The sequence below is a fragment of the Ursus maritimus genome, unplaced genomic scaffold (genome assembly GCF_017311325.1).
Source record: "Ursus maritimus isolate PB19 unplaced genomic scaffold, ASM1731132v1 scaffold_20, whole genome shotgun sequence".
In the NCBI taxonomy this organism is placed as follows: Eukaryota; Metazoa; Chordata; class Mammalia; order Carnivora; family Ursidae; genus Ursus; species Ursus maritimus.
The window spans coordinates 32064259-32089082 of NW_024424453.1; the positions used below are offsets into that span (position 1 = coordinate 32064259).

General features: G+C 44.1%; 1 protein-coding gene and 1 long non-coding RNA gene across 5 annotated transcripts in view; one reads left to right on the top strand and one right to left on the bottom strand.

Annotated features, from left to right (window-relative positions):
- On the top strand, positions 1-24748 carry BTD (biotinidase). Of its 4 annotated transcripts, XM_008708924.2 has the most exons (6): positions 1-154; positions 2563-2650; positions 14480-14627; positions 16991-17255; positions 22224-22373; positions 23332-24748. In XM_008708924.2, exons 4-6 carry the CDS (start codon positions 17007-17009, stop codon positions 24502-24504), a joined length of 1572 nt encoding a protein of 523 aa, XP_008707146.2. In that variant the 5' UTR covers positions 1-154; positions 2563-2650; positions 14480-14627; positions 16991-17006; the 3' UTR covers positions 24505-24748. The 4 variants fall into 4 exon arrangements, with proteins under 4 accessions (XP_008707146.2, XP_040492769.1, XP_008707139.2 ...); XM_040636835.1 differs by lacking the exon at positions 2563-2650 and having other exon boundaries at positions 14480-14662; XM_008708917.2 differs by lacking the exon at positions 2563-2650.
- LOC103679377 overlaps positions 17262-24824 on the bottom strand; it is a 19634-nt gene continuing 12071 nt past the window's right edge. Inside the window, exons 2-4 of the long non-coding RNA XR_572920.2 lie at positions 20472-20623; positions 19032-19750; positions 17262-17452 (exon numbers count right to left, since the gene is read on the bottom strand). This is a non-coding gene — a long non-coding RNA (uncharacterized LOC103679377). The remainder of the gene's footprint in view (positions 17453-19031; positions 19751-20471; positions 20624-24824) is intronic.

Genomic DNA, 24824 nt, shown 5'->3' on the forward strand with positions numbered 1-24824 from the left:
GCAACGTTCCACTGTTCACTTGGTCTGATGACTGAGCAGAAGTGATGACGGTCCTCCTCCCCAGGATTAGCAGGCGCTGGGAGCAACTCCTTTCAATCCAACTGTGATTATAGGATTCTTTGTGATTTATCCAGACCCCTTCCATGCAGACTTCGTAAGCATTAACCATATTCTTTATTACTTTCATTGGTGGTAGACATGGAATTTTATTTGTTGGATGTTTTATTGGAATTTTTCATTTGCTTTTGTTTATCCATGGAGGGAGGTCAAAGAAGGAATAAGTCTAATTTTTTTAAAAAGAAAAGGCTAACATAATGATAATATGCTCTCTAAACAGGAGAGCCGGTCATCAAGGTGTACAACTAAAGTAACCTGAGTCTATTGGGAGGAACAGGGAGAGAGAGTCAGCATCCCCTTCATTAGGGATGGCCTGTGTTTCCTCCAGCAACCTGGGTTTTTTGGAGGAGGCCTGTTTAGACAATCATCCAGTATATCAGGAGGGAGTTTATCAGCCTGATTAGTGGCCAGACCTGTTCTGCAAGAGCTCCTTAAATCATGTCCCGATTTAGGGCCATTCAGGGCTGAATATAGGGTACCTCAGTTCGTTTGCCCTGTTTCCTGCAGAAGATATCTGATAGATCTATATTGAGGCAATGCAGTGTTACAAAAGAAGATCAGTTCTTAAATTTTTCAATCCAAATTGTTTCCAGTGGGTTAAAAAGGCATGCCATGGGAGAGACCTTGGGAACCAAAGAAGCCTAGAGAAGGCCCGTTATCAAAAATTGCTCCCGACCCTTGGGTAGTGTCCCACGCAGGATATGTCGGGGGTTCTGGTGTCCAAGCAACCAGATGTGCCCCTCCAACGAAATCACTATTGATCACCTTCCCTGCTGTAAAGGCCCCATAGGAGGGATTGCCTGCATCCCCTCTCTTCCCCACTGCATTCTAGACTACAAATGGGTATTGGTGAATATACCAAAATACTGTGCCCTGCCACGCTGTGAAAAACCTGCCATTTCTAACCCATGGAAAACACCAGAAAAGTTTTACAAGGGGAAATTACCCAAGTTAGTAACTTAAGTAGTCAGTAGAGGACCTTGATGAAAAACAGTAAAGGTAGAAACCCATCATGATCTCAGCAGCGTTCCAACACATAGAGTCCTGACAGCCGACCTCCCTAGGAAAATGGCCCCGGTGGGGTTTTCATTTAATCAGATACTAGATTCGGCCAGCTCTGAGTGGAAGTCTTGTGGCCTGAAGTGGCTAGACCAGAGATGTGAAGGGGATCACATTAGACCAATGAGGAGGAAACCTCACATGGGAGTCTTAAGATTGGCAGGCGTCCTAGTGACTTTAGGAGGCTGTCCCAAGCCTAAGGACAGGAATAAAGAAAAACAAACAGAAGGACAGGAATAGAGTGCATCAAGTTTCTGGGTCTTATACCATTCAGGCCAGTGTACTAATTTCCAGCCAAAAGGCAGGCTTTTCCCTCACTAGAGTAGCCACGGTCCAGAGGATTGCAGCCTGAGCAATCGAAGTGAAAGCTGTTCGAATAAGAGCCAGCATACTCCTTGAAAAGCCCAGGAAATGAAACTAAAGGGAAGAGAAGAGGAATTACAAGTCGAGATTGCACAGAGTCTCAGAGTCCAGATGAAAGCACTCGCGCCCCACGTTGGGTGCTAAAATAATGATATTTGGAAGAGTTTTGGGTGAGAGAGCGAATGGCTAAGAATTCTTGAGACGAGACTTTTTGGTGCAAAAAAGTGATTTTATTATAGCAGGACCTGTGAGCAGAAAGAGCTGCATGGGGATTGTGAGGAGTGACTGATTATATACTTCTAAGTTTGTGGAGGGAGGAGGGATAAAGGTAAAGTAAGTGTCTAAGGAATTTTGAAGCAAGGCTTTTAGGACCTTGTGAAGATAAGGTTATTTTTAGTCTTTAATAAAACATAAACATGAAGGCATTAAGACAGCCATGAGTTCCTTAAGGAGGGCCCCGCTCTGCACATCTCAGGGATCTATCAGTGGGCTGCAGACTGTAAGGAGACCTAATTTAAGCTGCATTTCTTTTGCCTTTGTTCTCATCAGCTTCTAAAGGTAGTAGTAATTCCTGGGGCCCCCAAATTATGATAGTATGTTTTAATTTCAGTAAACTAACAAGGACAGTAAAAATCCTTGTGATTATTTAAAGCACAGAACACCAGCTGTACCTCTGAGAAATTCTCTCACAAACATATTTTATCAAGATGGGAAGAGTTTGGATATCAAATGAAGAAATGAATTAGGGTTATTGGTGATGTAATATAGAATGGCTGAAAAGAAAATTGGCTGAAATAAAGGAAGGGAAAACTGAAACCAAATATCTTAAATACCAATGAAAAGAAAGCAACGATAACAAAAAAGGGACATCTATGTAGAACACTGTTTTTAAAACCAACTTCAAAAACTGTACAGCAGGAAATATGCTATACGAAATACATTAAAATAAACAGTAGAAAATAGACTATATAGTAAAATGGTTCTTTGAGTAAAATAGGTTAAATTGATTTTGTTTCCTTCTAGTTAAATTTATGGACTGCAAAGTACCAAAGCTCAGAAAGAAGCTTGAAGCAAAACCAGTGAAAAGCAGCTTTATTATTGAGACATCAAGGTCAGATTGAATGCCTCTTAGCAGGGGACCAGTGCTGGGAGTTTTTCCCAGTTGTCCTGTGACCTAGAGAAAGTTGGGGTTTCTGCCCTTGGCTTGGATGGGCAAGCAGCTTTGCTCCACATTTTAGTGGCCACCCAGACCCAGAACTAGAGCTGGAAGCACCCTGGGGCAGAAACTGATGAAACATTGTTTCCCTCTTTTAGCTTTATCTTCATCCATTGTGTGTTTGGCTGTGGGTTTTGTTTTTGTTTTTTAATTTAGGGTAGTTTGGGGCCCCTCGGTGGTTCAGTTGGGCATCTTTGGCTTGGGTCATGGTCCCAGGTTCCTGGGATTGAGCCCCGCATCGGGCTCCCCGCTCAGCGGGAAGTCTGCTTCTCCCTCTGTCGCTCCCCCTGCTTGTGTTCCCTCTCTCACAGTATCTCTCTCTGTCAAATAAAATCTTAAAAATAAATAAATAAATAAAAATAAAAAAATAAATTTAGGGTAGTTTAGCATCAACAACCATTAAATCACTAATAAACATGTTTACTTCGTGTAAAGTGCAGCAGAAATGGTGACAACTCTCTGTCATGCTATGAAGACATGGGAGATTTATCTGAAATGGCTTAGAAATGGTACTCTAGTACTTCTCAGTGTGATCGAACTCCACACCTGGGGGTGGCCTGCACTGGGTATGGTACCCCGTAGTTAAATGTTTCTGTTTTCATGTTTCTTCTGTTTGGCCATTAGCCTTCATTACACTCCCCTTCCTTTAGCTTTTTAAATTGTACCTTATTGTTCTGTTTGCTTTTAATCTGTTTGCTGTGTCAGCAAAACAAAGAATCTACTCTAGGGCAGAATCTCTGACTGATTTCCAGGGTTCGGAGTTGAACCGCTGGGGTGTAACCCAAGTGAGGGACAGCTTCATGATGAAGAGCTTAAGCTCTTAAACTTCTGTCTGTATCATAACCTTTGAGTTATTGTTTTATTCACTCTAAAATTTGTTTATATTTAACATTTATGACAACTTTCAGACACATGAATAGGAACAGGAATTGATACATACACATGTACCCAGCTCCCAGCTTAAGGAATACATTAAAAAGGGGTGTCTGGGTGGCTCAGTTGGTTACACGTCTGCCTTCGGCTCAGGTCATGTCCTGGGATCGAGCCCCACAGCGGGGCTCCCTGCTCAGTGGGGAGTCTGCTTCTCCTTCTCCCTCTGCCTCTCCCCCAACTCCTGCTCTCTATCTCTCTCTCTCTCAAATAAATAAACAAAATCTTTAAGAATTTCCCAAAATATCCATTGTCCATCATGGTATAGTTCATTCTTATCCCAGTGATCCATAATGTCATCTCTGACATATATAAAGTTTCCATATATGTGAGGCCTGTCTCTGGAATCTGCTGTTTTTACATCCCAACACCAATCCTACACTACCTTAATTTCTATATTTTTAAAATAAGTCTCATGTTGGCAGGAAAGTCCTTCTACTTTGTTCTTTTGAAACCATCCTGTCTGTTGTAATTAGTGTCCTATGCTGCTATAACTGATTACCACAAACTTAGTGGCTTAAAACCACATAAATTCATTATCTTACAGTCCATAGTTCAGAACTCTGCAGTGGGTCTCCCTGGGATAGTATCAAAGTACCGGCAGGATTGCAGTCCTTTCTGGAGGCCTTAAGAGAGAATCCGTGTCTTCTTCCTTCTAGCTTCTAGAGGCTTCCCACATTCTTGGCTCCATTTTCAAGGTGAGCAATATCAGGCCAAAATCTTCCCATGCTACCATCCCTCTGGTTCTCCTTCTTAGACTTCTTTCACTCATAAAGACATTGGTGATTGCATTGAGCCTACCCCCATAATCCAGGATAATCTCTCCATTTTATAGTCAGCTCTTTAGCAACTTTAATTCCCCTTTGCCATGTAACCCAACATACTCACAGGCTCTGGGGATTAGGATGTGAACATCTTTATTATTTTTTTTATTTTTTTAAAGTTGGGCATTTCTTAAAAATATTTTATTTCTTTATTTATGTGACAGAGAGAGAGAGAGAACAAGCTGGGGGAGCAGCAGGGAGAGGGAGAAACAGGCCCCCCCCCCAGGGCGGGGAGCCCACTGTGGGGCTTGATCCCAGGACTCCGGGGATGATGAGCTGAGCCAAAGGCAGCCGCTTAACTGAGTCACCCAGGCGCCCCAGGATGTGAACATCTTTAAAGGGCCATTATTCTGCCTACCAGATCTATTCTTGGCCTTTTTCTCTTTCATGCATATTATATAGTCAGTTTATCAGGTTCCATAAATTACTCCTTGGGATTTCAAATGGAATTATATTGAATTTATAGATTAATTTGGATAGAACAATGTCTTTATATTATTGAGTCTTTCTTACCATAAGCATATCTCTCCATTTATTTTATTCTTCCTTAATGTCTTCCCATAAAAATATTTCATTATACTTATATTTATTCCTAAGTACCTTGCTTTTTATTTATTTATTTGCTTTTTCTAGTTTTAGGGGGCCTCTGTATTAGAATGCAATTAATTTTCATATGTTGGCCTTAAATTTAAGTATTTTACTATACTTTCTTATTAATTATAATTTGCTCATAGATTCTCTTGGGTTTCTTTGTAGATAATCATATCATTGATGAAAGTTTGGTTTTTTTCTTTTCTTATTCCTATATGTTATATATTTCTTTTTCTTGTCTTAATGTACTACCTAGGGCCTCTAGTACAATATAGATAAGAAGCATTGACAAGTGGCATTTTGTTTCATTTAATCTGTTAATACAGTGAGTTAAGTTGGTATACTTTTTCATATTAAATGTTTCATCATTCTTGTAATAAACCCAATTTGGTCATGATGATGATTTTCTTCTTATACATTGCTTAATTCAATTTGCTATTATTTTTATTTAGGCTTTCTACATTTGTGTTTAAGAGTGAGGGTCAACCAGTATTTTCCTTCTTGAGCTACCCTTATAGTGTAGGTATCAAAGTTATACCATCTTTTTAAGAAATTTTGGGGGGCACCTGGGTGGCACAGTCGGTTGTGTACAACTCTCGGTTTCGCTCAGCTTGTGATCTCAAGGTCATGAGATGACGCCCCGCACTGGGCTCCGTGCTCAGCACAGAGTCTGCTTGGGATTCTCTCGCCGTCTCCTTCTGCTCCTCCGCTCATGCGCTGTCTCTCTAAAACAAATAAATAAATCTTTAAAGAGAAGTTTTGGGAAAAAAAAAAAAGAAGTTTTGGAACAGTTTGTATAAAATATGTATGTATAAATATCTTCATATAAAAAAGATACAGTATATATCTTTTTCTTTAAGGTCTGGGAGAATTCCCCTGAAAAGTAGACCACGATTGGTGCTTCTGGGGAAAGGCTTTGAATTTAATTTTTCTTGGGTAATAGGTCTGCTCTGGGTTTTTTTTTTTTTTTTTTTTTTTTGTCTTTTATTTTCCTAGAAAGTTTTGGTAAATCTTATTTTCCTAGAAAGTTTTGTTTCATCCACGTATCTCTTCAACATACATTTGTTCCTGAACATCAAATAATCAGTTCTAAATCTTTGTAATGTTCCCTTTTAAGTTCTTCTTTATGTTCATGTGCATATTTGTTGCTTTTATCCTTGATCCGTCTTGATGGAGATTTGTTTAATTTCACTAGTCTTTTCAGAGAATCAGTTTTGGACTTGAGACTCTTTGGAGAAATGATGAGTTCCAGACCTGAGCCAAGAAATGTGCAAGAGAAGCTTGGGACATAGTTTGATGTCAGATTACAAAGAAGCTATTAGAAACTTCTAGGGTCCTATCAAGAGGAATCGATAGCCAACTCAGAGAGGCTGGCCAAGGTTGGGATAGTTCCGAGTTTCAATAACAATAATTGCAATGGAGAGAAACTCATCAAATATGTTTAGATATATGAGTTCATAAATGATAGTTTTAAAAATTGGTCGCCTTCAGACAATAATAGAGAACCAATTCATTATCTTGAAAACTGATTTTATAAAGAATGGGAGAGAGAACCTAGCATTTATCCTGCCTTTCCTATATGCACTGTACAACTAGATAATGGAATTGCAGATAAAAGAGAATGTCTTTTATGAAAAGTAGTCCAATTAATAAATAAAGCATAGTGATAGAATTAGAAGGCCAACATTTTGCAACCCCCAGTGAATAGATAAAGGCATTAAGTATCAAGGTTAAGATTATGAAGAGAGTTACACACGTGCCTTGTGATGAAAATACACAATTAACCATCCATAGTCTTGCCAAAGGGATGGTCTCTGAGTCTGACTCAGTCTCTGGATCCAGCTACCAATTTACAAGAAATGCCAAGGAAAGAGGAAAAGTTTGAACCTCACCACGCATTTGCAATAACAAAATCCATTCTTTTGGAAAATCGATAGGCCCAACGACCAGGCTTCTTCAACAAGTTGATTTTATGGTAGTACAAGGGACAGAAAAGAAACTTACAGATTAAAAGAGACTTAAAGACTCTATCAATGTTTTTAAATAGGAAAGATTAAACTATCATGCCTAAGGATGCACACTGGGTGAAAACAGTGTTGTTGTTGTTTTTAAAGGAAGTGATAAGTGTAGAGGTCATGATAGTGGTTGGTTGGTCACTTATGGGTAGTGTTGCCAGATTCAGAAAAACAAAACAGGACATCCTGAATTTTAGATAGGCAATAAATAATTTTTAGCATAAGGATGTCCCAATATACTTGTTTATCCAAAAGTCAAGTTTAACTTGGCTTCCTGCATTTTATCTGGCAAAACTTGACCTTACTCAAGATGGTAAGATAGCATTTTTAAATTTAATTTTATTTGTTTATTTGAGAGAGAGCACAAGCAGGGGAGCAGGATAAACAGGTTCCCTGATGAGCAGGGAGCCTGATGTGGAGCTTAATCCCAAGACCCCAGGATCATGACCTGAGCTGAAGGCAGAGGCTTAACCAACAGAACCACCCAGGCACCTGGTAATGCAGCATTCTTGCCAGCCTTCCTTGTAGCTGGGAGCGCTCAGGAGTCCCCTTAGGGGCCAGGGCAATTTAAATGAAGTCATTGGGCGGGGCTCTGGGGAAAGCTGATTACACTGACAGATACCCTCCTAGTTCTTCCTCAGATGCTCAGCCCAGCGGAATTGGGTGTTGGAGCGGCAGGAGTCTCTCTCCTTGAGAGCCTGTGCCTTGGATTGTGAACTTCACAAGTTCACAGGATGGCGAAAGGAGGCCAGAGGTGCGCATTTGCCCTCCTCTGGGTTAATCAGGCTCTGATACAATCTTGATCAGTTAGCTCTGGTGAAACCGTTACTCTGGAGGGCAGGCCACTTGAAGAAGAGAATGCTCTGGCTGCTTTCCCCTTCTCCGTGCCAGAAACAGGAGGTTTCTTTCCAGTGCTCGCTGTGAGAACGTGGAGCTCCTGGAGGTGAAACTCACAAAAGCCTGGCCCTCCTGCAGTATTTAAACCTGGTGGGATCCCCTGAGCCTCCAAAGTTTGTCAGTGACAATTGAAGTTTCCCTGTGCTAGTCCTTGTCCCCATGGAGGTTGCTGCTGCAGTAAGGGTGACGCTTGGCATCCTCCCATCTGTCTCTCTAATTTCCACCTCAGTTCCCTGAAGTCATGAAGACGACTTGTTGGTTTTCAGATCGTTCAGGGTTTGACTTACCAACAATAGGAGGGCTGCTGCTAGGCTCCTTGTACGCCAGCCTATATACCAGACGTCTCAGCTGTTTATTTTTTTCTCCTTGTGTTTTTCATTTATTGGCAAAACAGGGTAACATTGAAGAAAACATTTTCAGCCCCCATAAGATGACCTGCTGTGTTTTCGTTAATTCACATTCTTTTCCAGGCTTTGTTCACCTGTGTCTGTGTTTGATTTAGCTATTCTCACTGCAAATATAGGAACATTTTTGTTGTATGTTTATTTAGCACGTCTTAAATACAGTCCATCAGCAGAGTCTTCATTACTGTCTTTTCAGTGTTTGCTTAATGTTCTACCTGGTTTATATACATGAATTTTCATAACTTTGTTCCTATTGACTATTGTTTGTTTCCAACTTTGACCTGTCGGGAGTCAGTTTTCCGTGGTGTCCATTTATTGAACACTAAGTACTTTACGTCAGGTATTTTCATTTCTGACTTAGAGATGAAGAAACGGAAGCTTAGTTATCACAGATAATCTACTGAAGCTTAGGAAATGAGTAAATCAGACCAAGACTTGAACTCGGACATGTTGAAACTCAAAAGCCTGTATTCTTACTTCCATGATATGCTGTCATTTCAACTAACTTGTTTTTGGAACGACTCCTAAGATAAAGTCCCAGAAGGAGACTTTACAGAGAAGGAATTCATAATAGGCATTACAGAGAAGAATTACAGAGAAGGAATTCATAAGAGGAATTGTCAAACTGTTTTCCCCCAGTAAAGTTATCACTTTACTAGTTTATTTATTTTTTTCACATTTAATGCCTTGGAATAGTACCAGTTAATGTGTATTTTGTACCTAAGTTTAAAATCTTTCAAAGTGTTTGTTGATGATTATTTTCTTCTCATTTCAATGTGCTCCTGTTCACTGCCTGTTGATACCTGCTGTCTTGATGTTTATAGTTTGCATGTAAATTTTTGTCAATCTGTTTCTTCTATTATGTTAACTGCTTTAAATTTTAGAAAGTGGTTGAATCAAGTATCTGATATCAGATTCTAATTTATGCTAGTTGTCCTATCCTTCAATAGTTAACTCTTGATTTTGAGTTTATTTTTGTATATGGCCTAAGATGTTTAAACTTAATTCCAAATTGCTTATAATTCAGGGCGCCTGGGTGGCTCAGTCAGTTAAGTATCTGCCTTTGGCCCAGGTCATGATTCCAGGGTCCTGGGATGGAGGCCCACATCAGGCTCCCTGCTCAGGAGGGGACCTGCTGCTCCCTTTCTCTCTCTCTAAAATAAAGAAATAAAATCTTTTTTAAAAATTGCTTGTAATTCAGTCATCCCAATATCACTTATTCAATCAAATGCTTCCTCCCGTTATTTTGAGTGCAGTAACAAAAAGAATGTAGGCTTTTGGACAAAATCAATTTGAGTTAAATCCTGGCTCTGGATATTGATCCCCTTCAAGTTTAGGAGTAATCTCTTTCGGAAGAAGAGCTAGACTCTTTTCTGCTTTGCCCCTCGTGCTGAGGAATGTAGCACCAGCCTATGATGGAAGAGTCTGAGACCTTCCCATCCAGCTCTACACCTCCACCAGCCTCAGAAAGCCCTGCATTTGGGGGACCTGGACCCTCATGCCAAGTAAAGTTGGAGGACGTAGGAGGGCCAGTTGGAGGTCTGGAGGGCATCAGGCAACAGGGCTTGTGTTAGTAACCAGGATGCAGCTGTGGCCGAGCTAGGACCTTTGCCAGAGGCACGCATGAAATTACTGGTCTAATCAAAACAGAAGAAAACAAACACGCTTGGTGCCTCCAGGAAGAGAGAAAAAGGTGGAGATACTGACCATTTCTTTACACCTTTACCATACCATGGGTGGAGAAGACAGAAAAGTTAGTGAATAGGCTGAAAGGTCACTGTCATTCTTGACTGTGCACTGCCCTCTAACTGAATACCACTGACCACCTGCCTGTGCTGTGGGTCACCCACACGCTCCCACCATGCTCGTGTCAAGAGTATCCTCTCTAGATACTCAGAACCCATAGTACTTGGACCCATTTGCTGGCCTTTTGCTGTCTCTCTCTTGGTGATCTTGACTGTGCCTCCCCCAAATATATACTTCCTGGCTTCTCCACAGGAGAAAGTAAGTGGACTTTGGCACATTTTGTCTAGTGGTTTGTTTTGCTTTCGCTTTTTTGTTGTTGTTGTTTCTTTCACATTTCCTACTATCATTCATTTTTAGTGTTTCCAGGCTATTTTATGGAGGGTTGTTCTTTTGCCTCGGGGAACATGGTTCTCTGGCTGTAGTGCCCATCCGCTCGTTTGCCTCGGGGAACATGGTTCTCTGGCTGTAGTGCCCATCCGCTCGTTTGCCTCGGGGAACATGGTTCTCTGGCTGTAGTACCCATCGGCTTGTTCTTCGTGGTCTGCATCAGGGGCACCTCCACCATCGTGTTGGTCCTGGGATCTGGTTTTTCATGGCTGAGCACTGGCGCATAAGAGCACGGGTGATGGACTTGTGGTGATGTTTCACCCTCTCCCCCTTAGAGATGTTGTGTCCAGACACTTAATATCACAAAGAGCCTTGACGTTGTCCACATTTCTGAGCACATCTCCCTGGAAAAATTTGACCTGTGGCCTTGGGACAGCGTGTGTTCCATGCACGGGTTGTGTTTCTCCTAGATGTCCAGCCTTCAGGTCTTCATTGTCTAGAAGGTGGTTCTTCCAGTGACTCTAGTTTCCAACAAGGAAATGGAGGAGAAACTTCCCAAGGGCTTTGAAAAACAATTTCTTGCTGACATTCATTGAGGCTCATTTCAGAGAAATTGATGATCATTCTTGGAGGATGAAGAAGGTGAAGCCTAGCTGGAAGCTGTAAATACTCCAGAAGAGCAGAGTGGCCGCAAATGGCCCTGTCATTCTTTTCTCTGAAGACTGGCAGCAGAAGAAGCCTTCTCTGGCCCTTTCCCTGCTCCCTGGCCAAAGTCTCTGGACCACAGTTTAAGACTTCCATCCTCAGTGATTCAGTTTTGATCCCTAAGTATTTCAGATATGTTTTTGAGAAGGAAACTGATATATTTTTGCAGAACATAGGAGATTTTTCAGATTACCTATGTATTTATCTATAAATGTATAATTTAAGTTTATAGATGGATTCTCTATTTATATAACAAAATATCTATCTATTGCCCTTGTTCTATTCTTTTAAAATCAGGAACTTTATTTAAACAAAGGAAACACTCCACATCCTATGGGGTGTACCGCTGTGAGAGAAAAAAATCGCAACAAATTTACAACTCGTGAAAATAGAAGATGCCCTAGGTCCTGGAAGCATGGCAAATAAAAAACAGCTTTCATGAGGCCCACATCTTGGAAAATCAATTTTTTTTGTTTTTTTTTGTTTTCACTGTAAAAGAGATAGATGAAGTGTTATCAATGAAAAGGAGAAGGAGAGGAGGAAAAACAGTCCATTTACTGCTTAAGAATCACTTTGCTCTGTATTACTGAAGAGCAAACCAACTTGGGCTGATGATCCTCAGTTTGTCCACACGGTGGCAGTGGTGAACCTGTAAACTCGGTCTCCACTGGGCTCTCTCTGTCCACCCAAGAAAATGAAAAACAAAGCACCTTCTTGCATTAAACACCTGGGCATTTCAGGGAGAAGTTTTATTTGACTTAAATTATGAAGGTAATTTCCCATTTCAGGAAAAGAGAGATGACTTATAGTTAGGTTCAAGTGTCACGATCTTTCAATTGCTCATTTGGTGTCCTAAGATAAACTAGTCAACGAGATAGATATAGGCCCTCATCAAAGGTCAGGTCCAAAGTTACACTTTCGTATGTCAGTCTCTCTTTTTTTTTCATAATAGGTGGAATTTTTTAAAAAGTGAAATCACAACTTAGCAGGTCAGTTCAGAAGACTGGGTAATTTATTCGCTGTTTTAAGTTCAGCTTTGACTCTTGACGTCATCATCACTGGCCACTCACAAGTGTTTACACTTGACATTTCCAATGGAGACATCAAAAGTCTTGTCAGTGGATAGGTTTCCATGAAACTGTCCAAGCTAACCCACTGTGGGGCTTCTTATTCCGGGGGCCAGTCATGGATCAGCTCACGACTAGCAGCGGCAGAGGGGAGAACCAGAAAACAAGAGGCTTTCTAGGAAATAAAAGGTCTCTTTGGGGATTTCTTTAAATTCCGATTATCTAAATTAGGTGGAGATTGGACATTATCTCGCCTTACATAAAAGGATCCAGACAAGGATATCCCGACCTTCATGGGAAAAAGTTTTAAACTGTTTGGAACCTTACAATGTCTTCGGGGGCCTTCTGTCAGATACACACAGAAACATAGACCGAGCTGGTTCCTTAATGACTTGGCAGGTCCCTCCGGCTTTGTTCCACAGGATATGCCATTTCCTTTGCTGACTTTTGCTGCCTCTTTTCCCAGTCCTGGGTCTGTTATTCTCCCTGACAAGTAAAGAATGACAAGAACTTTAATTAAAATGATCAGTAGTTCTATATATAAATTTCTAAATGTGTATACCTGCCTCTGAAATTATCTTATTAAGAGTACTTTAATAATAATCCTTTCATTTTATTGCAAAAGATACTTTTGTAATAGTATGGCGAGGAAGGAAATACAGCTAATTATCAAGATGAATCACTTAGCAGCGTGGAAGTAAAAGTTCGCGTGTGCAGAAATAACTAGTGACTGACACGTTAGCAAATTTCCACAAAATAGACTGCCATGTAATTTTGACTTTGATTTCTCTTTCTCACCGACCACAGGAACCTGCCTGGCCAGGATTAGGGTCAGAGGAGTATTTTTCCTGGGGAAATGCGAAGCAGGGGCTTCTCTGAGGCAGTGGAAAGATCGGATGCTCGCTTAAGAGGTCACTGTAGCCAGTCTTTCCCCACCGTCAGTGAGTTCCTGCCTCCTCGATCATGCCTGTTGGCAGGCTATAAGGTCTGTGGCTTTTCCTCCACGTGAGGTGGGGAGTCACTGGAAGATTTTGAGCAGAGGACTGTCGTGATTGACTTAGGCGTGAACTGGATCTCATGGGCTGTTCCAGCAGGAGGAGAAGGGGAGAGGACAGGGCAATTGTGGGAAGTGTGAGAGAGCAGGGAGGGGCTGCTATTTCTCTCTCGGACTTCGTTTTTTTCCACCTCCCTCTGCTTTGGGCTCCAGCCCAACTGCTCTCCTTGCTGTTGTCTGTTTGTTTTTAAAAGATTTTATTTATGTATTAGAGAGCATGTGCCAGGAGCCTGGGATCATGACCCAAGCTGAAGGCAGACGCTTATATGACTGAGACACCCAGGTGCCCCATCTCCTTGCCGTTTCTTTTTCTCTTCTCTTCTTTTTTTTTTTTTAAAGATTTTATTTATTTATTTGACAGAGAGACAGCCAGCGAGAGAGGGAACACAAGCAGGGGGAGTGGGAGAGGAAGAAGCAGGCTCCCAGCGGAGGAGCCTGATGTGGGGCTCGATCCCAGAACACCGGGATCACGCCCTGAGCTGAAGGCAGACGCTTAACGACTGAGCCACCCAGGCGCCCCATCCTTGCCGTTTCTTGAAGCCACTCAGCAGGCTCCCTCTTGGGCCTTCTGACCCAGCTGTTCTCTCTGCCTGGGACACTCCCCCCAGGCATCCACATGGCTCCTCTCTCACTGTTGGCAGACCTTACTTCACTGAGGCCTTCTGTGACCTCCTGTTTAAAATTGTCCCCCACCCAGGCCAGGCTCTCCCTGACCCCTTTCCTGCCTTTATTTCTCCTCTGCACTTGCTGCCATAGGACATCCTAGGGATTGATTTGATTGTGGTCCGTGTCCCCATCCATCCTGAGGGGGCGCCAGCTGAGGAAGGGCCGGGCTGGGTCGGGGCTGTCCCCGACACCTGTGCCTGCATCTGGCTCACAGTCGGGTGTCGCAGGATGTCTGTAGTGAGCACCCTCCTGGCTCTGCTGTTTCCTGGCAGGGGGATTCAGGGCACCTTGCGGGCCCGTGCCCCCGTCTCAGAGGTTTGTGGTGGCAGAGTGGACAGAGCAGGGTGTGGAGGCACATGGTCACCTAGATGGGGCCTTGGCGCCAGGCTTTCCTGCAGTTCAAGCTTGCCTGTCAAATGCTCTCCGATGGAAGAGGATGTGTACCCACCTTTTCAGGCTAAGCATACACCTTTACTCACCATTTTGTTTATCGTCCAGGTCCTGGCCAACTCTAAAGAGAGATCTGTTGCTGGGTTTCCAAGAACGCCAGGACTTCCAGAACCTTCTTGTGCCCAGGGAGCACCCACACCCCAGTCCACCTGTGCTTTTTGTCGTGAGCCAGCGCCTGGGAACCCCTGGAAACCAGGTCTGGATGATGTCCCTGTCACCCTCTCCCACCTGGTATGCCCTTGCCTCGGGCCTTGTTCAGTTTTTCCTGAGCCATTTGTGTAGTGCCAAATTAAGAGGGAAAGCCAGCATTTGCCAGTTTGGTTCCACTGGCTGCTGTTTCCCCACTCTTCAGAAGGGCGAACTGTTGTAGCTATTTTTATTATAATTCCTCATTCTGTCCTACCTCATTAAGCTTGCTTCTTTCAAGCATGAATCCCTGGTAGAATCTGCCTAACCTCTCATTATCAGCCCACCTCTGTTCACACACAAATGATTGCCATTTACAGCTCTCCTACTGGGCACCTTTTGTAAATAATCTAAATTTTATTTTCTCAAAACAGAAAGAAATGTGGTATCTTGCCGGTTCCACAGTTTCCTGGTTTTACTACGTGGCAGGTCCGGAGACTTAAACACATGTTCTCTATCCCCAAGTAAATCGGTGACACACCACTCTTAGTTGAGAACAGGGGACATCGTGACCACCGCTCTGGGCCCCAGGAACTCCTGACCAGACTCCACCGGGCACTCTGGTTCGCACGCACAACTCTCCCCACTCCCAGGCTCAGTTTCCCCCCCTCTTAGTGAGGCCATTCCCTAATACTTGAGCAATACAGGGAATGTGTCTTTGAAGATGAAAGTGCCCCCCCCCTCCCGGCCACTCCCCATTATCATCATTATGGAGCCAGAGGAGGAATGGAAACTAGATTTTGAGACTTAAAGTTATTCCTTGCTGGTCTTCAGAGGCAAAATTCAGATAAGAGAGCTTATCAATTATACTTTTGTTTCTTACTCAAAAACTCATGACTGCTTACTCAAAGGCGCCTTGTTCTAATCTTCAAACATTGCTCAGTGTCCCAGATGAATGGCACCAAGCCCGGGGTGTGGTATTTGCCGCACTTACCCCCTGGGGCGGGAAGGAACAGTGTGAGGGGCAGGCGGGAGGAGCCCTGCTCAGCCTGAGAAGTGTTTGCTTTTGCGAGGATCCTGACTGAGCATCCCTAGTCCTTGTTCCGTTGTGGAAAATGCTTGTGGCTATTTTTGTTTCTGGAACTTATAAGAAAAAAATAAAAGGAAATTTGCGGCCTGGAGAGTTTGGTTTTAAAAATGCAAACATGGGAGTTATGAGTCAGACTTGGACAGGGTGTCGTTGTCTTTTTAAAAAGCAGAGATACGATTCCTTGACTTGCCCCTGTTATCTTGATGTTTAATCTGGATTCCTGGGCACTTGGTCAGCCCCAGAACCTCTCCACAGAGCAAGTGGCCCGGTCTTGGCACAGCCTCTGGTGGATCTGTGTGTGGAGGGGAGGGCCTTCAGCTGGGAGGCCAGGCTGCTTTTCAAGGCAGAATTGGATGATTCGCTGCAAGGCACATAGTAACACACAACCATTAAAAATAAAAACTGTTCTTGGGGAAAAGGGCACACAGAAATGTCATTGTCACTGACCTAATTTACCTCTAATCTCTTAATGGTAGGACCTACAAAGCCGAGTTTACTTTCTAGAAAAGTCTAGTGTGTTTTCTAGAAAATTCTAGTTTATTTTCTAGAAAATTGCATTTTATCACTGCAAAAGGATTTTATTTCCAAATGATTACGCTTTGGAGCAAGAGTTCTGGAATCGCAGAGACAGAGGCTGAGAAGGTGATGATGTGCACTGATAATAGTAAATTCATTGAGGAGGAAAAAAGTGCTTTGATTGGGAGACTTCTTTTTACCTGCCCGTAACAGAGAGTAGATACTGGCATTTAAGTAGAAGTCAGCAGCTTCTCTGCACCAAATAAAGAATGCTGTGCTAAGAAGGACTTACCCTTTATATTTATTACTGGCCAAGGAAAGACCGGGAGAATTTCAATCCATGGGATTTTTATGGCCAGGAAAGCCGAGCCGTATTACTGGGATCACAACAGTCAGAGCCGGTGCGGATGGTCGGCGTGCTTGCGCATGTAGAGGGCAGGTTGGTGGGATGTGGACCGTGTCCCAGCATTATGTAAAATAACCACAGTAATCATTCTTGCCTGAAACTTAAGTGTGTGGCCAGGAAGGCGAGTAGTGACGTGCTGGCGTCTTGCTGAATCCTGGGTAAGAAAATCGTGGCAAACACTGCGTCTGTTTTGGAAATGTTCTAAAACCAGACTCACACCCTGAGCCATTTTAAATGTAGCTCGCTACGTGTTTGGAGAGAAACACATACTCTTTTATTAGGCACATGAAACAAATCTTTGAGCTGCGGTATCACGGTGGGGAGGTTTAATTGCTGGGACTAATAAATCACAGCTGCGAAAGTTACATTCTTGGCAGGATTCTTTATTCAGCTGTTTTCCCCTTGCCTCCTTACGTTCCAGATTTACGGTCTGCATTATGTCTGGAGCCAGCCATCAGCTTGCTCTTTTCCTCTGCGGCTGTTACGTGGTTGCCCTGGGAGTCCACACCACGGAGCCACGCGTGGCCGATCACCATGAGGCTGAACACTACGTGGCCGCCGTGTATGAGCACCAGTCGATCTTGACTCCCGACCCGCTGGCTGTCATGAGCCGCAAGCAGGCCTTGCAGCTAATGAACCAGAACCTCGACATCTATGAACAGCAAGTGATGATCGCAGCCCAAAAGGCAAGAAATGCTCCAGGGTGGACCCCCGGCTTGTCTGGTAGAACAGGGCAGATCGCTCTTTGGCTCTCGGTCGGTGGTTCCTGCAGCCCCTCTGGAAAATTAGTCCAGCTGCTAAAGCGGAGCAGAAGTAGTCAGGTGGCTAGGGGATCGCCACTCAGTAGTCCTTGGATCAGCCGGCCTCGGCAGCCCTCTGGAGCCTGTGAGAAATGCAGAGTTTGGGTACGGCCCCAGACCTGCTGAGTCAATCAACATTGTACCGAGATCCCCAGGTGCTGCTTTCCACGTCGTGTCTGAGAAGCCAGGGCTAGATCCCTGGTTCTCCAAGTGGCTGTGCAGAGGGACTGCTTGCCCAGTGGCTGCCTGGGTCTCATACCCTCAGAGTCGGAGGGGCTATGGGCTTGGTACTGGGATTTTTTAAGGCTCCTCAGTGGATTCCCATGCACAGAAAAATCTGGAAACTACTAGGCACGAGGGTCTCTCATGCTCTCTGAGGCACTGAAAATAGTAGGCATCTGCAGGCCTGCTATTTGCCACCTTCGGATTATTTGGGGCTCGTTTCAGGTCCCTGTTCCAGACCATGAATAGTCTGAGAACTCTGCAGACATAACGGAGATGGACAAAGGGAGGTCCGTGCCAGCCTTTGTGAAGGCTTCCTGCTTGGCCCACACGCGCCGTTCCTGCCAGGAAGGGTGGGGCGCAAGGGGAAATGTGGGTGCCAGATGTCACTGCAAGAAAGTGCCCTGTTGGGAAACCCATAACCGAAGGGAAGTTTGGACTCTCACCGGGTGGTGGGGAGCCCAAGCGCTGCTGCGTGAGGAAGCCCTGCCCTGCCTGACAGCAGGTAAAGCCCATGTGAGCACAACCTCCCCTGTCTGTGAGCGTAGAGGCCAGAACGGCTTAGGCCAGTAGGCCCCGCCCCTGGCGGCCCCTGTCTTTGTTCAGGGCGGTCAGGATGGCCAGGACAGCCACTCTCTAGTGCTACATTTAAAATTCTAACCCATAATATATATGTGTGTCTGTGTGTGTATAAAATTATAGGCTATTTTTAAAAAAATATACACATGTATAAAATATTGGAAGGGAACTTAAAGACCTGGTCCAGCTTCTTCTGATGAGAGACGCTTCTCTCTTGTTCAAACCCCACATCCAGTTTCTCCTTTAAAAGCCTTCTGTAACCCACCACTCACTGTCTCATGAGAGAGTAGGGACTTCTGGCAAGGTCTTCCTTTCAGTGAAAAATGGGCCTCCCTGCAACTGCCTCCCATCGTTCTGTCCTCTGAACTAAACAGAGCAGACTGAGGGCCTGACCATGACGTGCTGTCTTCCACAGATTTGAGGCCGGCTGTTGTGACCCAACCCCCCCCCCCAAACCCGGCATCTCTCCCCTAGGCTATAAATCCCTTCTACCAAACACTTTCCAGATTATCTGTGTGCTCAGAGCTGTAGGAAGTTCTCCCTATTCTGAGGAGGGCAGGGGTAGGAGATCTAGCACCATTCTCATTGGAGACATTGTCCCCAGAACTGTTGATAGACACATCTCACTGTGGATTCGTAAGGCATTTGCTGTCAACACTCCCGAGCCTTTTTCAGACACACAGACACGCATGCTGCCAAGTGCCATGCTGTACTTACGAAGTTAACGTCTTTAACCTGAGCGCATGACTTCACATTTCTGCTGTGAAATTTCATCATTCCAGCCTGTTGGGCTATTTGGGGATCTTTACCAACATCTTACATATCAGTTACCTTCACGTCATTCACACATTCGATACACACCTCATTGATGTCTGTGCTGAAGTCAGTGTAAAAAAATCCCAGGCTGTGCCCTCAGACCTCCCGATGACACAGATCCACTCCGGAGCGCTCCGTGCAGGGGAGCTTGCTTGCACAGCGCCAACACATCAGCCGCCTCGTGCTCCTCCATCCTGTCCATAGACTGTTCTAAGATGTTTGCAAACACCATTCTGAACCCCGGAGACGGCGACTGTAGTATCCCCTGCCTTTTGAGAATCTGTCCGGAAGGACACCTCTGCCGTGCTCTTGAACCCATGCCGGCTGCGTCGTCTTCTCTGTGTGTGGTCCAAGAGCAGGGATGAAGTTGGTGGTCTGATCATTTTTAGTGCTTCCAGACGGCTCGGCTCCCTTGTGGTTGTATGTGTTAAAGCAACTTCTAAGACACATTGATGCCAAGCATGTGTCAGACCTTTGTATCAAACTTGCTGGAAGGCAGGGGTTCCTGAACAAGCCAACTGAAGTACTTCCCTCTTGGTAGAGGTATTTATGGGGAAGCAAAGGAGTCCAACTACAGATACTAGGCTGGTCAGTCAACTGGGTTGGCAACCTGAATTCCTCAGGAGCTCTTGGTCTCATTGAGGTCCCTCAGAGAATTGCTCGTTTATCAGGAGTGCTGATTGCTTTCTAGATGGAGTGGTAATCACAAATCGCATTAGACCCAAAGTTCTGCCCTGGCTCAGGTTTGGTTCCTCTTCTTATTCCTGGAAAATATGTATTCAGGAAATGCAGTTTAACCTTAGTATTAATCTAATGTGTACATAACTTCAGTGCTGTTGTCCAAGGGAACCAGTCAACGTTCTCAGAGTTTTGTTTTTAACAAAGGAAAACATTTGTCCAAGTATAATTTTCAAGAAGTTAAAAACATGCCTCTAATACAAATATAGGATGGACACGTCATTTAACTAATTGATTAATAAAGAAATCAGTTAAGATGGTAAAGCTGGTTAAAAGAGCATTTCGGGGGGCGCCTGGGGGCTCAGTCAGTTAAGCATCTGCCTTCAGCTCAGGTCATGATCCCAGGGTCTTCGGATCAAGTCCCGCATCGGGCTCCTTGCTTGGCGGGGAGCCTGCTTCTCCCTCTTCCTGCCACCCCTGCTCTCGCTCTCTCTCTCTCTCTCTCTCTCTCTCTCTCTCTCGCTATCTCTGTCAAATAAATAAATAAAATCTTAAAAAAAAAAGGCATTTGAGGAACAGAAGTGTATTAGTCAGCCAAATGAAGGTTGAAATTAATTTGCGAATCAATACAAAACTAGCTAACATCCTAGAGGGCAATGCCGTTATCATCTTTGAGGTGATCTTCTATTAAATAACAAAGCCAAACAGTGATACATTCACTAAAGAATCCTTGAGCCTGTTAAACAGTACCCTAGTATATGTTAGAAAGGCAGACATTCTTCATCTTCGTTTCCCATTTTGCAATACCTCTGCTTTACAAGATGCTGTAAGATGACCAGTCTCACGCTCTCCTGGAGGGGTATGCGTGGCACCGTCTCTCTGGAAGGCTGTTCGGCGGTGTACAGAACGGAAAACTCTTCATCTCCTTGAGCCAGTGTTTCCACTTGTAAGACTTCATTCTAAAGAAATAATCAGAGATCCAAAGACTTGTGAACAACACTCATTCAGTAAGTGTTTTGAGCACCCTGGATGCAGATGGTCACCAAAAGTTGGGAACAATATAGACAGAGACCCACTGATGAACTGTGGTGGCCTCTTGAATATAGCGTAGCCATTGCAGATGATATTTCTGACGGGATCCGTGTAGTCTTGAGGCTCTAGGTAGTGCGAAAAGTCAAGATGGAAAACGTGTCTTGTTTTATTATTTGTAATATTTATTATCTCAATTATACAGAGAAAAAATGAAAAACTAAACTAATATTAACTAATATTTTCTGAGTTTCCTACAGTTCAACTTTTGAAGCTTTTTAACCAGAAAAAAAAAATATTATAAAGTTTGCAGTGTGTCTTATTTTAGATGATTCAGACCTTCTCTGCCTTCCTCCTCCACCTTTCAAGTTGACATTTTAAGCTGTGTACCTGGAGAGCAGCAGGAGGAGGCCCTGATGCTGAGAGCTGAGGGAACCCCACTTGTTTGGATCTCATTAGGTTATTGCAGACGTCACAGGAGCCCCAGGCTATCACAGTCAGGGAGAGGGTGTCTCCAGGTGTGGGACAAAGCCTGTTGGGTGGTTAGATTTCTGAAGGGAGCCTCCTGATTTCCAGTTGGAGAACTGCAAGTTAGAGCAAATCCTTATTTCTATGCCGAAATCAACACACTTGACTTTTTCCCACCAGCCCAGTGGGTCCCAAACTTGGCTGCGTATTAGAGTCACCGGGGAGGGGCGCCTGAGTGGCTCAGTCGTTTAAGCATCCAACTCTTGATTTCCACTCAGGTCATGATCTCAGGGTCGTTGGATCAAGCCCTGCATTGGGCTCCACGCTCAGCATGGAGTTTGCCTGGGATTCTTTCTCTCCTTCAGCCTCTGCCCCTACCCCTGCTCTTTCTCTCTCTCAAAATAACTAAAATCTGGAAGGAAGGAAGGAAGGAAGGAAGGAAGGAAGGAAGGAAGGAAGGAAGGAATAGAAAAGAAAAAAGAAAAGAAAAGAAAAGAAAAAAAGAGAAAAGAAAAGAAAAGAAAAATCACCCGGGGATTTCAACAGTCAAATGAAACAGACTTTTTAGGAGTGGGACCGAGCACTGCCCCTAAGCAGAGTGTTTTTTTCAGAAGCTCCCCATCTGATTTTTAGTGAGTGGAAACCACTGGGCTGGAGACACCCCATCTGTGACCTAGCCCAGTACCCGAGGCCTTTGTACTGGGTCCCCTCCTCCACTGCACCACCAGGAACTCCACACCCCTCCTGACTGTCTGCTTGGCCAACGCCCGCCTTCTGCTCCCCTCCCACTCATTCCCTCTCTCCCTGACACGACCTCAGGTATGGTTAATGGTTGTTTCTAAAGCCCTCTTTGTTCCCTCACAATTAGGCCAAATGAGAAGGCTTCCCCAAGACTAAGATCCCCAAGGAGAGTCCAGCCGCCCTCTTTATACCTCTGGGTTCCTGGCACAGAACAGCTGCTAGATGGCTGTCAGACGAGGGAATGAAAGAATGAACAAATGAAAGAAGGAGGTCTTCCTGTTATCTGATAACATGCGATACTTTGATGTTTCTGACTTACAGGGTGTACAGATTATAGTGTTTCCAGAAGATGGCATTCACGGATTCAACTTTACAAGAACATCTGTTTACCCATTTTTGGACTTCATGCCATCTCCCCGGTTGGTCAGGTGGAACCCATGCCTGGAGCCCCACCGATTCAATGACACAGAGGTACGTGAGGGTCCCAGCCTTCCTCCTCAGTAGGCTGAAGGCACGCAGAGATGAGCCACGCCAGGGGCCAAAGCCAAGCCATGTTAAATGAGACTGAAAGGAGACCCTAGGATCCTAAAAAGGAAAGCCAGGCTCCCCAAACTCCCTGTGCTACATTTTCATTCTGTTAAATAATATCTGGAACTACGGGGCCTTTACTCATCTCTGGGTTGTTCTATTTATTAATTACACAGGAAATCCATGAATATAGGCTTAGAAAACAAACGAATCAATCAGAAGTAAAAAACAAAAAACACGGAAGTCCATCTCCACACACACCCCACTCATCACCCTACTTCTCTTCCTACAGAACTGCCATCAGCAGTCTTTTCTATACATCTCATAGTTACTGACATCCTCTTTTTTAGCATGCTGTATGCTTTTTATTAAAAAAAACTCTTGCTATTATGTGGCAATGAATATCCTTGTACATATATTTTCGTAAATATGCCCAAGTTTTTTTGTAAGGTAAGAGTCCTAGAAATGGAATTTCTCAGCTACAGGATACGCACTTTTTAAATTATTTTGAAGACTACCAAATCTCCCTTTTAAAAGATCTTTATTTCACTTTACTTCCCTAGTAATAGTCTGAGTGCCTGTTTTCCCACCCTTTGGTCAATGCAAGATAGAATAATCTTTTGAATTTTTGCCAGTCTTATGAAGGTTCAAAATGAGAGCTCATGATCTTAATTTGCATTTCGTCGTTACTAATCTGGTTGAGTATCTTCTCAGATGTTCGTATTTGTTCTTCTATGAATCATCTCTTCATATCCTATGCACATTTTCTGTAGTGTTTTTTTTACTGATTTATGATAGCTGTTTACATATTACAAACACAGTAGAGGTACTTTTCTATTTTAAAATTATAAGATAAAAGGCAGGATTTAAAAAAAATTATTTATACTTTTTTTTTCTTTAGGTCCTCCAGCGCCTGAGTTGTATGGCCATCAAGGGAGATATGTTCCTGGTGGCCAATCTTGGGACGAAGCAGCCTTGTCATAGCAATGACCCAGGGTGCCCAAATGACAGAAGATACCAGTTTAACACGAACGTTGTGTTCAGCAATAACGGAACCCTTGTTGACCGCTACCGCAAACACAACCTCTACTTTGAGGCAGCTTTTGACACCCCTCTCAAAGTGGATCACGTCATCTTTGATACCCCCTTTGCTGGCAAATTTGGCATCTTCACCTGCTTTGATATATTGTTCTTCGACCCTGCCATTAGACTCCTCAGAGACTCTGAGGTGAAGCACGTCGTGTACCCGACTGCCTGGATGAACCAGCTCCCACTCTTGGCAGCCATTCAGATTCAGAGAGCTTTTGCCATTGCGTTTGGCATCAACTTACTAGCTGCTAACATCCACCACTCGTCTCTGGGGATGACCGGAAGTGGTATACACAGCCCTCTGAAGTCATTTTGGCACCATGACATGGAAGACTCCAGGGGTCATCTTATAATTGCACAAGTAGCCAAAAACCCACTGGGTCTCACTGGTACAGAGAACGCCACGGATAAAATGGACCCATCCCATAGTAAGTTTTTAGAACTCCTGGCCGGTGATCCATACTGTGAGAAGGATGCTCAGGAAGTCCACTGTGACGGAGCTACCAAAGGGAACATGAACGCTCCTCCCACATTTCACTCTGAGATGATGTATGACAATTTCACCCTGGTCCCTGTGTGGGGAAAGGAGGGCTACCTCCGCGTCTGTGCCAATGGCCTCTGCTGTTATTTACTGTACCAGAGGCCCACTTTGTCCAACGAGCTGTATGCCCTGGGGGTCTTTGATGGTCTTCACACTGTGCACGGCACTTACTACGTGCAAGCTTGCGCCCTGGTCAAATGTGGGGGTCTTGGCTTTGACACCTGCGGGCAGGAGATCACAGAGGCCACAGGGAGATTTGAGTTTCACCTGTGGGGGAACTTTAGTACTTCCTATATCTTTCCTCTGCTTCTTACCTCAGGGATGACCCTGGAAACCCCGGATCAGTTTGGCTGGGAGAATGACCACTCTTTCCTGAGGAAGAGGGGGCTGTCCTCTGGCCTGGTGACGGCAGCTCTGTATGGGCGGCTGTATGAGAGGGACTAGGGCGGTGTGGTCCAGGCTACAGCTCGCAAACACTGGGACCACCTTTCTGCCCATCGTGGGGGCTGTGGGATGAAGTAGGGAAGGCTGAGTCCCCCTACTTCCTCTTCCATGTGAATTAGTGAGTCTTTTCTGGTATTCTCTGCTCACATTTATTGTTTCCAAGCCACATCTTCTTACAGCAAGTCTCTCATTTCACAATTGGGTTTAAGAGCTAAAACAAAAATAAATGTCAGTTTATATTTTACACATCCACAAAGCGGTGGGTTTTGTGTGTTTTCCTTGTTCTTGTTGATAAAGTGACACCCAGGACATAGAAGTGT

Excerpts from the sequence above, each read along its gene's own strand:
- BTD (XM_008708908.2), top strand. Across the intron at positions 17,256-22,223 it reads TGATGATCGCAGCCCAAAAG|GGTGTACAGATTATAGTGTT; the intron begins GCAAGAAATGCT and ends TCTGACTTACAG. Across the intron at positions 22,374-23,331 it reads ACCGATTCAATGACACAGAG|GTCCTCCAGCGCCTGAGTTG; the intron begins GTACGTGAGGGT and ends TTTTTTCTTTAG.